This window comes from Scyliorhinus torazame, chromosome 9 (assembly GCF_047496885.1).
Source record: "Scyliorhinus torazame isolate Kashiwa2021f chromosome 9, sScyTor2.1, whole genome shotgun sequence".
Taxonomy (NCBI): domain Eukaryota; kingdom Metazoa; phylum Chordata; class Chondrichthyes; order Carcharhiniformes; family Scyliorhinidae; genus Scyliorhinus; species Scyliorhinus torazame.
In genome coordinates this window covers 150027660-150040866 of record NC_092715.1, presented here as the reverse complement: position 1 = coordinate 150040866, position 13207 = coordinate 150027660, and the positions used below count along the sequence as shown (strand labels likewise).

The window sequence follows — 13207 nt, the reverse complement described above, 5'->3', positions numbered from 1 at the left end:
TATACGCTGACGACCTGCTCCTGTATATTTCCGACCCGTTAGGGGGGGATGAGTGAGAGTAGGCGGACCTTAGGGGAATTTGGCCGGTTTTCGGGGTACAAATTGAATGTGGGGAAAAGTGAGATGTTTAGGATCCAGGCAAGGGGGCAGGAGAGGAGGCTGGGAGAGCTGCCGTTCAGAGTGGTGGGAGGGTGCTTTAGTTATTTGGGAATCCAGGTGGCATGGGAATGGGAGCTGTTACATAAACTAAATTTGACCCGGCTAGTGGAACAAATTAAGGCATTTCGAAGGTGGGACATGCTCCCGCTGTCACTGGCGGGGAGGTTATAGACCGTGAAAATGACGGTCCTCCCGAGATTTCTGTTTATTTTCCAGTGCCTCTCCATCTTTATCCCAAAGGCCTTTTTTAAAATGGGTAAATAAGGTGATTTCTGGTTTTGTGTGGGCAGGTAAACCCGCGAGTGAAGAAATTGCTGCTGGAGCGTAGTCGGGGAGAGGGTGGGTTGGAGCTGCCGAACATTAGCAACGATTACTGGGTGGCAAACATAGCCATGATTAGGAAGTGGGTAGTGGGGGTGGGGTCGGTGTGGGAGCGAGTAGAGGCGGCATCGTGTAAGGATCCAAGTCTGGGGACATTGATAATGGCACCTCTGCCGGCCTGACACTTCCAAGCCCGGTGGTAGTGGCGGCCCTGAGAGTCTGGGGGCAGTGGAGGAAGCATATGAGAGTGGAGGGAGAATCGGTCTGGGCTCCAATTTGTAACAATCATCGGTTTGTTCCGGGGAGGCTAATTGGGGGGTTTCTGAGATGGCAGAGAGCAGGGATCGAGAAGATGGGAGATTTATTCATGGATGGGAGCTTTCCCTGTTTGGAGGATTTAAAAGAGAAATTTGAATTGGCGAGAGGGAATGGGTTTAGATATCTGCAGGCACGGGATATTTTGCGAAGGCAGGTTTCGACCTTTCTGCTCCTACCGCCATGGGGGATACAGGACAGGGTAGTTTTTAGAATGGTGGTGGGAGAGGGGAAGGTCTTGGATATCTATAAAGAACTCATGGAGTCAGAGGTAATTCAGCTAGAGGAGCTAAAGTCGAAATGGGAAGATGAGGTGGGGGGGAAAGATAGAGCGGGTCTGTGGGCGGATGATTTGAGCAGAGTCAACACGTCCTCATCATGTGCCAGGCTCAGCCTGATATAATTCAAGATGGTACACCGGGCACACATGACGGTGGCCCGGATAGAGGTGTGCGGGAGGGCCAGCAAACCATGCCCATATGTTTTAGGCATGTCCGAAGCTAAGGGGATTCTGGCAGGGATTTGCAGAGGTCATGTGTACAGTGCTAAAAACAAGGATGGTGCCGAGTCCAGAGGTGGCGATTGTTGGAGTGTTGGAAGATCCGGGAGTCCAGGGTGCGAGAGAGGCCGACGTCTTGGCCTTTGCCTCTTTGTTTTAAAAAAAAAAAAAATTTATTAAAGTTTTTTAACACAATTTTTCGCCCTGACAAACCATAACCCCCCCACCTCGTAACAAAAAAACAGAGAAATCGCGCAGAGCAAGATATATACATGGCAAAATGATATATTTACACAGCTTTGTACACTGGCCCTCACCCGTACGTGCCAGTTTCCCCAACCCTTCATGGTATCTCTTGCTCATCCACCCTCCCAGGCAGTCCCCCCCCCCCGCCCCCCCCCCCCCCCCCCCCCCCCCCCCAGGCACCCTATCTTGAACTTCTTGTGCCGGGAGCAACGGGAATTCCCTCACCTGTCGCCTCACAAAAGGCCTCACCTGCATATATCTAAAGGCATTTCCCGGGGGGTAACTTGAACTTCTCCTCCAGTGCCCCTAGGCTCGCAAACGTCCCGTCGATGAACATGTCCCCCATTCTTCCAATCCCCACACAATGCCAGCTCTGGAACCCCCCGTCCATCTTCCCCGGGACAAACCGCTAGTTACCCCTGATCGGGGACCACACCGATGCTCCCATTGCACCCCGGTGCCGTCTCCACTTGCACCAGATCCTTAGCGTTGCCGCCACCACCGGGCTCGTGGTATACTTTGTCGGCGAGAGCGGCAGCGGTGCCGTCACCAACGCCCCCAGGCTCGTTCCTTTACAGGACGCCATCTTCATCCTCTTCCATGCCGCCCCCTCTCCCTCCATAACCCACTTGCGGATCATCGCCACATTTGCTGCCCAGTAGTAGCTCCCCAGGTTTGGCAGCACCAACCCTCCTCGGTCCCTACTGCGTTCCAGGAACCCTCTCCTTACTCTCGGGGTCTTATTCGCCCACACAAAGCCCATAATACTCCTGCCTACTCTCTTAAAAAAGGCCTTTGTGATCACGATGGGAAGGCACTGAAACACAAACAGAAACCTCGGAAGGACCACCATTTTGACCGACTGCACTCTACCTGCCAGCGAGAGCAGTAACATGTCCCATCTTTTGAAATCCTCCTCCATTTGCTCCACCAACCTCGTCAGATTCAGTTTATGTAGGGTCCCCCAACTCCTGGCTATCTGGATCCCCAGATACCGAAAGCTCCCCTCCGCCCTCCTCAGCGGTAGTCCCCGCCTGTAATACAATAAGCTCACTCTTCCCTACATTGAGCTTATAGCCCAAAAACTCCCCAACTCCCTTAGAGTCTGCATGACCTCCACCATCCCCTCCATTGGATCCGCCACGTACAGCAACAGGTCATCCGCATATAGCTACACCCGATGCTCTTCTCCCCCTCGGACCACCCCCCTCCATTTATTAGACTCCCTCAATGACATGGCCAATGGTTCGATCGCCAATGCGAACAACAGGGGGGACAGAGGGCACCCCTGCCTCGTCCCTTGGTATAGTCGAAAGTACTCCGACCTCCGCCGGTTCGTCACTACACGCGCCATCGGGGCTCTGTAAAGGAGCTTAACCCAATTGATAAACCCTACCCTGAACCCAAACCTACGCAGCACCTCCCAGAGGTACTCCCACTCTACTCGGTCAAAGGCCTTCTCCGCGTCCATAGCTGCCACTATCTCCGCCTCTCCCTCCTCCGATGGCATCATTATCACGTTTAAGAGCCGCCGCACATTGGTGTTTAGATGCCTGCCCTTTACAAAAGGGTTCTGGAGAGGAGTGGCAACGCCCCCAGGCTCGATCCTTTACAGGACGCCATCTCCATCCTCTTCCATGCTGCCCCCTCTCCCTCCATAACCCACTTGCGGATCATCGCCACATTTGCTGCCCAGTAGTAGCTCCCCAGGTTTGGCAGCGCCAACCCTCCTCGGTCCCAACTGTGTTCCAGGAACCCTCTCCTTACTCTCGGGGTCTTATTCCCCCACACAAACCCCATAATACTCCTGCCTACTCTCTTAAAAAAGGCCTTTGTGATCACGATGGGAAGGCACTGAAACACAAACAGAAACCTCGGAAGGACCACCATTTTGACCGACTGCACTCTACCCGCCAGCGAGAGCGGTAACATGTCCCATCTTTTGAAATCCTCCTCCATTTGCTCCACCAACCTCGTCAGGTTCAGTTTATGTAGGGTCCCCCAACTCCTGGCTATCTGGATCCCCAGATACCGAAAGCTCCCCTCCGCCCTCCTCAGCGGTAGGTCCCCTATCCCTCTTTCTTGGTCCCCCGCCTGTAATACAATGAGCTCACTCTTCCCTACATTGAGCTTATAGCCCAAAAACTCTCCAAAGTCCCTTAGAGTCTGCATGACCTCCACCATCCCCTCCATTGGATCCGCCACGTACAGCAACAGGTCATCCGCATATTGCGACACCCGATGCTCTTCTCCCCCTCGGACCACCCCCCTCCATTTATTAGACTCCCTCAATGACATGGCCAATGGTTCGATCGCCAATGCGAACAACAGGGGGGACAGGGGGCACCCCTGCCTCGTTCCTTCGCCTCTTTGGTAGCCCGGAGACGGATATTGCTAGCGTGGAGGGACTCAAAGCCCCGAAAATCAGAGATCTGGGTTAGCGACATGGCCGGGTTTCTCAGACTTGAGAAAATTAAGTTCGCCTTAAGAGGGTAAATGCTAGGGTTCGTCCAGAGGTGGCAGCCATTTGTCGACTTCTTCGGGGAAAACTAACCGTCAGCAGAGGCAATAAGAAAAAAAGGGGGGGGGGGAGTTAGGTTATTTTCTGTTTAGGTTAGGTGGGATTTGTTAGGGATGGAGATGGTTTATGCACTATGTTTATATTTGTATGGTTTACTGTTATTATAAAATTATAAATACCTTAATAAAATGCTTTACAAAAAAAAAAAGATTGTTACAGTAAGGTGAGTAAGATGCTCGTCTTGAGCAGACTCGATGGGCCAAGTGGCCTAATTCTGCTCCTATGTCTTATGGTCTTATACATGTAGCCAGGCCTCGCTGTATGCAGCATGTTGTCTACCTTGTGTACACACAAAGTGCATAATGCCCTGCAGTGCAGCAGCAACAAATATCCATGGCCAAGAGGAAACAATTCACACTCTTTGAACCAAGGAAACTAGTGGATAGACATGTGTGACACTTTGGAGGAATTTACAAGTACCGTGTCTTGATGAGCCTACACTTCACCCTTTCCATTTTTGTCTCTCGGGAGGAAAAGACCCACAGCCCAAGGGGAATGCTGAGGATCAGGTATGGGCTCCCAAACGCTGTTGGGGAGAGGGCAATGGCCATCACAAGAATGACAATGATGGAACCTGTGGTGACGGCAGGTTCCTCTCCCAGGTGAACATGGTCATGGGAATCGTACAGTCCAAAGCCCCCTTTTCAATATATGATTTTGAACTGCAACAGAAGAAAGGTGCTTGCTGAGTCTCCTGAAGCATTGTGCGATCATGCTTTCCAAATAGTGGAGTCTATTGTTGTTATGACCTCAACAACGTTCAAGGTTGGGAAAAGCATAGTGAGCACCCCCATGAAAGTTGTCACCAATGTGGTGAGCCCCATGCGTCAACAGATGCAAAAGCTGCAAGAGGTGTGAGATCCGCTCAGTTGCGGCAATAGCTGTGCTACAGTCATGGGGCAGGAGCTGAACTGGACTACATCAAAGGCAGCAGATTGATGGCAAGCAGGGATGGCAGCTAACACTTAGCACCGTCGTCTACCCAGCTACTGGGACACCACTTCAAGGATTCACCATTCAGATGGAGAGGTGAGAGTTCCATGCATTTGGAGGCAAATTCCTGATTCCCTTTTCAGCTGTGGGTGGAGTTAGGGTTAAAAGAAATTGTGTGTGTGTGTGGGGGGGGGGGGGGGGGGGGGGGGGGGGGGAGGATTTTCTGTGCTCCCTCCATGGAGTGTTTCTCGGCGTCAGGAGGCAGTCTGCCGTTGGCCAGTGGCGGGATCTTCTGGTCTTTCCGGTGACAAAGGAATTTCCCATTGAATCCATCCCCTGCCATTGGTTTCCCAGCATGGGGGTGCACTGTTGGTGCGGCAAGAAGATCCCGTTGGCGAAAACAGCCAGAAAATCCCCCTCAAGATTCCAAATATGTGGAAAGTTATTGATCTTTTCAGAGAAGAAAATCAGAAAGCGATTTATATAATTTTCACTGCTGGAAAGCTTAGCCGGTCTGGCAGCATCTGTGGAGACTTAAACGCTAACTCGGTTTCTCTCTCCACACCAGACCTGCTGAGATTTTCCAGCATTTGTAATTTTTATTTTAGATTTTCAATATCTGCAATATTTTGTTCTTATTTCTGTCATTTACAACATGTATTGTGCATTATAGGAGAAGCATAAAGCTGATAATTTACCAATGATTGCTTCCTCATTCCTTTCTTCAACATAGAGGTGGCACAGTGGTCGGTGCTGTTGCCTCACAATGCCAGGGACCCTGTTCAATTCTGGTCTGTCCAAAGATGTACAGGTTCGGTGAGGTTACAGAGATTTGGGGGGGCGGGGGCGGGTGGCGCCTAGATAGGTGCTCTTTCAGAGGATCGGTGCAGACTCGATCAGCTGAATGGCCTGCTTCTGCACTGTAGGGATTCTATGATTCTATGTTTTCTGATTTACATAATTCAAAGTCAAATAAACAATATTACACAGGCAATTCCATTAAGCATGACAGTCTAATATTTTAGCCTATGAGCTAGTTTTTTCTCCCAACAGTCCCCTTTCCTTACACTTAATGATAATCTTAATTAGTGTCACAAGTAGGCTTACATTAACACTGCAATGAAGTTACTGTGAAAATCCCCTTTCACCACATTACGGCACCTGTTCGGGTACACTGACGGAGAATTCAGGATGTCCAATTCACCTAACTTGTGGGAAGAAACCGGAGCACCCGGAGGAAACCCACACAGACACGTGGAGAACGTTGAGACTCCACACAGACAGTGACTCAAGCCGGGAATCGAACCCGGGTCCCTGACGCTGTGAAGCAACTGTGCTAGCCACAGTACTGCCGTGCCGGTTCGGGGGACTGACCTTTCAATTCATCACCCAATAGAAACCTACCCAAAAAGTATTTACTTGGTTCTTTATTCTCAATTGTTTTTTTATCGCATGTCACTGTTTTCTCTCCATTTTATTCTTTTCCAATTTATAAATTATTTGGAGAAAATCATTTACATGATTTGTTAGTATCACAAATTAGATCAGGATCATGTTCTATGTCCCAATTACTCTTTTTATTCCTTGTAGATGAGTATTGATGTGTTTATAATTAGGTATTCATTGGAATGAAAACGAAATTGGAGTGTATATTGGAAAATAATTACAGCTACAGCAATTTGAAACATATCAACCCAACGTGCCCCATTTCCTCAGCTGTGATGTTAATACTATTAAATGCACAACATATCTTATTGGAATATCAAATAATCTCAACATTTTCAAAACAACTGCATTCAACTAAAGCTATCCATGTCACAAAAAGGTAATTTCACAATTGAAAAAAGTAAATAATGCATTTACCACAATAGATTTTCTTTCTAAACAGGAAAAGAATGCACTTACTCAGTGAAATATAAAACGATTTGCTGCTCGCATTGGTCAGTTTTGACAGTTGGTCCTTTTCATTCTTTGTACGTTGGTAATCCATATTGAGAAAATCTCCATCGTTAAGTTCATACGATGTATTTTGCTGATTTGCACCAATTACGATAAATGAATCACTCGGATAAATTGTAGCAACAAGTCCGAGGCAATTTTTTACTGTAAAAGGTGCTTGGTCTTTCTGAAAAATATCACTGGTTTGACCAGCAGCTTCAGCAAATGCCTGGAAAGTGAAATGCAAGATATAAATCAGTATCTTGTGCAATGTGGCCAATACATTTTGTAGATACTTTTTAATGCATTAAAAAATCCCATCATGTATTCCTCTACATATACTTCCAAAGAGAGCAGAATGTTTCTTCCTGTAATGCTTTTGCTTTTGAAGAAACAGTAACAAATGTTACTCATTTTCACAAGAAAAATAGGCTGCTTATTTTTTTAGGCCAAATAAGGAATATTGACCACACACTGTCTTAGTGTTTCAGCATCAGATCACTTAGCTCACAAAGATCACAAAAGAGAAAATGACAGTCAATGCCAAGTGGTTGTTATCAAACTTTAATGACACAAATGGTCATGGTTATCAGCTATAATGAAGACAGAAAACATTTTATGAAGTGACTGAAATAAATGCTGGTAAAAACCATTGTCCCTTTTGGAGAAAACTATAAAAATATTGATCAATTATGAAGAATTCTTAGACTGGAAACTTTGACCAAGATTTTCAATTCCAGGCTGGATCCTGGCAGCATGTCAAGTTCTGGGTCCTGAAACCACTCCAGCTTCAAAACACTCACCTGTCGAGATCTTCAACTATGTTCATTTGTTAAGAGGTGTGTTTGTCACCCAATTAGTGTGAGAGATAGAACCAGTTCAGGAGTAGGCCAATTTAAAGGGCACGTAGCAGTTATCACGGAGGCTGCCATTTGTGAAGATTATGGAGACTGAAACTAAGGCAGAGTAAAAGCTGGAAGCACTGAAATGAACTCATGAAGTCTGGCAAGGTGAGTGAGAGACACGGACAGCAGTCACTTTTGTCAGTGAGAGGGTCATCCTTTGGGCAATAAGAGGGCCAATCAAGATAGGAGAAGGGTGTGTGGTGGAGCCGGCTGACCCACTGACACAAGTCTGAACCCAAATGCTGTTGGTCAGGAAAATGGAGTGCAGTCTGCGATGTCAGTCAGTGCAATGCTACAAGTGGAGAGGGAGTTCCTGTGCTGCTGGCACTGTTCTTCACCTTGCAGAGAAAATGGGAGATGAATGCTACTAATATTGAGTGTGCATATCTGGAAATAGTACTGGCGTAGTTGGCAGTTCTCACTTGCTTCAAGGAGCTGGCGCAGCAAGTGACTCAAGGAACAGGAGAGATACAAGGAACAGCAGAATCCGCTATAAACATGATGATGATATCTCAACATTGTCCAGTTCAGGGGATGCATGTAGATGTGCCCTACACAACCAGTTAAAATTTCAGAAGCTGTCCAATTAGGTAAAGAGAGTGCAGGGAGAGAGGACATAGGTGACTGCCAGATTGTTTAGGAGGACCAAACAGGAAGTGCAGGAGTCTCCCAAATCCATCTTGCTCACTAACTGGTATTCCATTCTGGATACCCGTGACAGTAGTGGTTCCCCAGAGGAGTGCAGCCAGAGACATGTCTGTGGCATCACAGGTGATTCAGTGCACAGGAGGAGAGAAAGGTGAGCAAAACAGCAATGTTGGAGGGAATTCAATAGATAGGGGAAACAGACATGCATTTCTTTGGCTCCAGGATAAAACACTGTCTCCCTCTTGCCAGGGTCAAGGTCATCTGGGAGGATGAGCAGCCAGCGGTCATGGTCCACATCGGTACCACCGACAAAGGTAGAGAGAAAGAGGAGGTCCTGAAAGCAAATCTGAGAGCTAGGAGAGATTAAAAAGCAGGACTTCAGAGGCAGTAATCTCAAGGTTAGTACTAGTGAGTAGAGAACTAGGAAGATACAGCAAATTAACTCATGGTTGGAGAGATGGTGCAGGAGGTAGTGCTTTAGATTTCCGAGGGTCTGGGACTGGCTCTAGGGAAGGTGGAACCTGTACAAGGCAGACCTTTAAACATTAGGAGAACTGGGACCAATACCCTTGACAGGAGATCTGCTAGTGCTGTTCGGGAGGGTTATACCAACTTGGCAGGGGAATGGGAACCAGAGAGGGAATTTGGATAGGGGAGAAACAAAGATGGTAATGATAAGAAGAATAGCAAGCACAATTTGCTGTGAGCGAAACAAAGGCCAGCATCAAATAGGGTTAAAATACAGAAAAATGTTAAAGAGGAAACATTTAAAGGCACTCTATCTGAATGCATGCAGCATTTGCCACAAGGTAGATGACTTTAGGGCACACAGAAGTAAACAGGTATGATCTAAATTCATTATGCAGGCATGACTACAGGGTGATCAAGGCTGGGAAATGAATGTACAAGGATATTCAACATTTAGGCAGGATAAGCAAAAAGGAAAAGCAGGTTGGGTAGCGTTTTTATAAAGAATGAGATCATATGTTAGTGACAGGGTCTTTGATCGGATGATCAAGATACAGAATCCTTTTCTGTGAAGCTAAAAAACAGCAAGGGGTAGCAAACATTAATAGGAGTTATTTATAAACTACCAAAACATAGCGACACTGTAGTGCACAGTGTAGATCAGCAAAGTCGATGTGCATGTAACAAGGTTAATCATTGGGGGTTCAATCTACATATAGACTGAGTGAACCAAATTAGCGTCAATGTTGTGGAGGATGAATTCCTGGAATACATACAAGATGTCTTTCCAGAACAGTTTGTTGAGAAAGTGACTATGGATCGGGCTGCTTTTAGACCTAATAACGTGCAATGAGAAAGCGCTATAATAATTTAATTGTAAATTGTATGAGTGGTCCAAGGGGAACGGCTTTAGGTATCTGTAGGTGAGGGGATTTTGTGAGGGATTTTGTGTTGTCCTTCTCGGGACTGCCACCTCCGGTGTTGCAGAACAAGTTGATGTCGGAGGATGATATAAGGGAAGGGAAGATGTCGGATATTTACAAGAAATGAATGGAGAGGGAGGACTCTACAGTGAAGGAGATTTAGCACAAGTGGGAAGAGGAGCTGGGAGGGGAGGTGTGGGCTGGGTGGAGGCCTTGCGGAGGGTGAACGCATCCTTGCCATGTGTGAGTTAAGCTTCATTCAGTTTAAGGTGGTGCATAGGACCCACATAATGGTGGCGAGGATGAGCAGGGTCCTTTGCGGGGGCGGAGGACAGGTTTGGGGTGTGCAGTGGGGGGGGGGGGGGGGCGTGAATACATCCACATGTGTAGGGTGTGTCGAAGACTGAGGGGGTTCTGGCAGGTGTGCCCGGATGTTATGTCTGAGGTTCTGGGTGTGAGCGTGGTCCCGAGTCCGGAGGTGATAATATATGGTGCATCAGTGGATCTGGGAGTCCAGGGAGAGAGGCCGATGTATTGGCCGTTGACAGAGCCCAGAGACAGATTTTGTTATGTTGGTGGAACTCGGAGCCAATGAAGGCAAGGGTATGGTTGAATGACCTGGCAGAATTCCTGCAGTTGGAGGAGGTGAAGTTCGCTTTGCAGACATCAGTAGAGGGGTTCACCTGGTGGTGGAAACTGTTCATTGATTTCTTCAAGGAGGATTGAGAGGTCGAGGGGAGGGGTTGGTAGAAATAAGGGTTTGAAAATTGGAAAGGCAGAATGTAGTGGGGTTTGGTATCCGGGGGGGAGGAGGTTGGGGATCTGTGGTCGTTGGTTTGGGCTGATCGTTTGGTCTTCTGATATTGTGTATATATGTAAATAGCCTTGAATACAAATATTTTCAAAAACATAATTACATTGTAAAGGAAAATTGAGGAAAGAGTGACCATAATGTGTTAACATTTTACATTAGGTTTGAAAGTGATATGTTTCAATCTGAAACTAGGGTCTTAAATCTAAACAAAGGAAACTACAAACCTATAAGGGCAAGAGGTATGAGGTACAAGAGGTATGATGGTAGACAGGCAATTTAAAGAATGAATATATGATTTACAATATTCGTATACATTCCTTTGAGGCTCAAAAACCCAACCGTGATTAACAAGAGAAATTAAAGACAACGGCCGGGATTTTTCGACCCTGCGCCAGGTCGGAGAATCCACGGGGGAGGCTCGAATCCCGCCCCGCCGCCGGCTGCTTTATTCTCCGGCGCCGTTTTCGGGGGCCGGCGGGATTCCCGCCATGCCAGCCGGGGGCCATTGACAGCGGTCCCCCGGCAATTCTCCGGGCCCCAATGGGCCGAGTGGCCGTCCATTTTTGGCCAGTCCTGCCGGCGTGAATTACTCACCTCACGCACGGCGGGACCTGGCAGCTAAGTGTGCGGGGATGGTCCTGGGGGATCTGACCCCGGGGAGGGGGGGTCCCCAATGTGGCTTGGCTCACGACTGGCGCCTACCGATCTACGGGCGGGTTGGTTCCATGGCGGGTCTTCTTTCCTCCGCGCTGGGCTCCTTTAGGGCTCCGCCATTTTGCCTGGGGGCCAGCGCGGAGAAGGGAACCCCTGCGCATGCGCGAAAATACGCTGGCTGTTCCGCGCATGCGCGGGATCATGCCGGCCGTTCCGCTCATGCATGAACTCGCGCTGACCCTTTGGCGCCGGATGGAGTGGCGGGGACGACTCCGGCGGCAACCTAGCCCCCTAGAAAGGTGAGAATTCCTCATCTTGGGGGCCGTTGATGCTGGAGTCGTTGGCGCCGGTTTTCCCGCCTGCGTGGGGACATACCCCCATTTTCAGAGAATTCCGTCCTTCCGGTGGCTGCCATGGTGTGAGTGGTTGCACTCAGGACACCTCCTGCTTGAAGGCATAGAAGAGTTCTTTTTACCCAAAATCGGGTGCAACCTCGACAGAAAAGTGTATCTGAAGGTTGGAGAAGTTCCCCCGGGAGCTGTATGCCTGCTGGTTACCAAAGTGAAGGACTTGGCCAAGGAGTTGGAAGGGGCCTGTGGTACAGCAGCCAGTGGAAGAATGGCGGAGGGGGAAGGGCCAGTGCAAGTAGCAAAGCCCCAGATGGAATAGTTGATGACCTTCATCAAGGAAGAGCTCCGCCAGCAGAGGAAAGAGATGCAGGAGGATCGCTCGAAGGCCATCAAAAGGGTGGCACCCCTGAAGGGATCGATGGAGAGGGTGGAGAAATGCTTGGAGGCACTGGGGTTGCGGATCCGGGAGATTGAGAGGGTGATGTCGGGCCACAGCAATCAGGTGATGGCTTTGGAGTCGGAGATGGGGCTTTAAGGAGACCTTTGCAAGACATTGAGAGCAAAGGTGGAGGAGCGAGAAAATAGATTGAGAAGGCAGAACCGGTGGATAGTGGGCCTGCCTGAAGGAGTGGAAGGTGCGAGTGCCACAGATAAGGTTTGAGGATGCTGGACAAGGTCCCTGAGGCGGACAGAGCGCACAGGTCTCAGAGGCAGAAGCCAAGAGCTGGGAAGGCGCCGCGGGCAGTGATTGTGAGGCTCCATAAGTTTGTGGAGAAGCAGAAAATGTTGCAGTCAGGGAGAAGCGCAACTGTGAATTGGAGGAGAACAATGTCCAAACATACCAGGACGTTGGAGCTGAGCTGGTAAAACGGTGTGTGGGGTTCAACAGGGCCAAGGCGGTGCTGTATCGACAGTGGATCCGGTTTGGGTGCTCTACCTGTCAAAACTATGGGTGACCTATGAAGGCCGGGAGTACTATTCTGAGATCCCAGAAGCAGCCAATGACTTTACCAAGGAGCATAAACCCGGGAAGAACTCAACTGAACAATTTTGGGAGACAAGGTGCTGGCACTTTAAATAATTGAGAATACGGATAGAGTGGTGTTGGAGGAAGGGAGAGGGATTTCTTTTTCTCCGATGTGGAGGGTTTTTCTTTTTACTATGGATTGTCAAAGGGTAGCAGGGGTGAAAAGTTTGTAAGGGGATGGCTATCCCCACCACCCTCTTGCTGCCTGGTGCTGTGTTTTTTCTTTTTGTTTGTCTTTGGGGGAGGGTGGGGGAGGAATAGAGGGAGATGCGACGAGGCGAGGTTGGAGAAGAAACATGGTCAGGGGGAAAGTAAGGGGCCATTTTGGATGGGCCAGGTACAGGATGAAATTAACAGGTGTAGAGTTGAAAGGTGAGGATGGTGTATGGTAGAGGGGAAGGGAGGCTTATTCCCTCGGTTCGGCTG

General features: G+C 48.7%; 1 protein-coding gene across 5 annotated transcripts in view; it reads right to left on the bottom strand.

Moving 5' to 3' along the window:
• The window catches only part of vps13a (vacuolar protein sorting 13 homolog A), a 753359-nt gene that overhangs the window by 334577 nt on the left and 405575 nt on the right, over positions 1–13207 (bottom strand). For all 5 annotated transcript variants that reach the window (XM_072516625.1, XM_072516626.1, XM_072516627.1 and 2 more), the window contains one exon: positions 6960–7221. In XM_072516625.1, coding sequence (XP_072372726.1) covers positions 6960–7221 — 262 coding nt within the window. The remainder of the gene's footprint in view (positions 1–6959; positions 7222–13207) is intronic.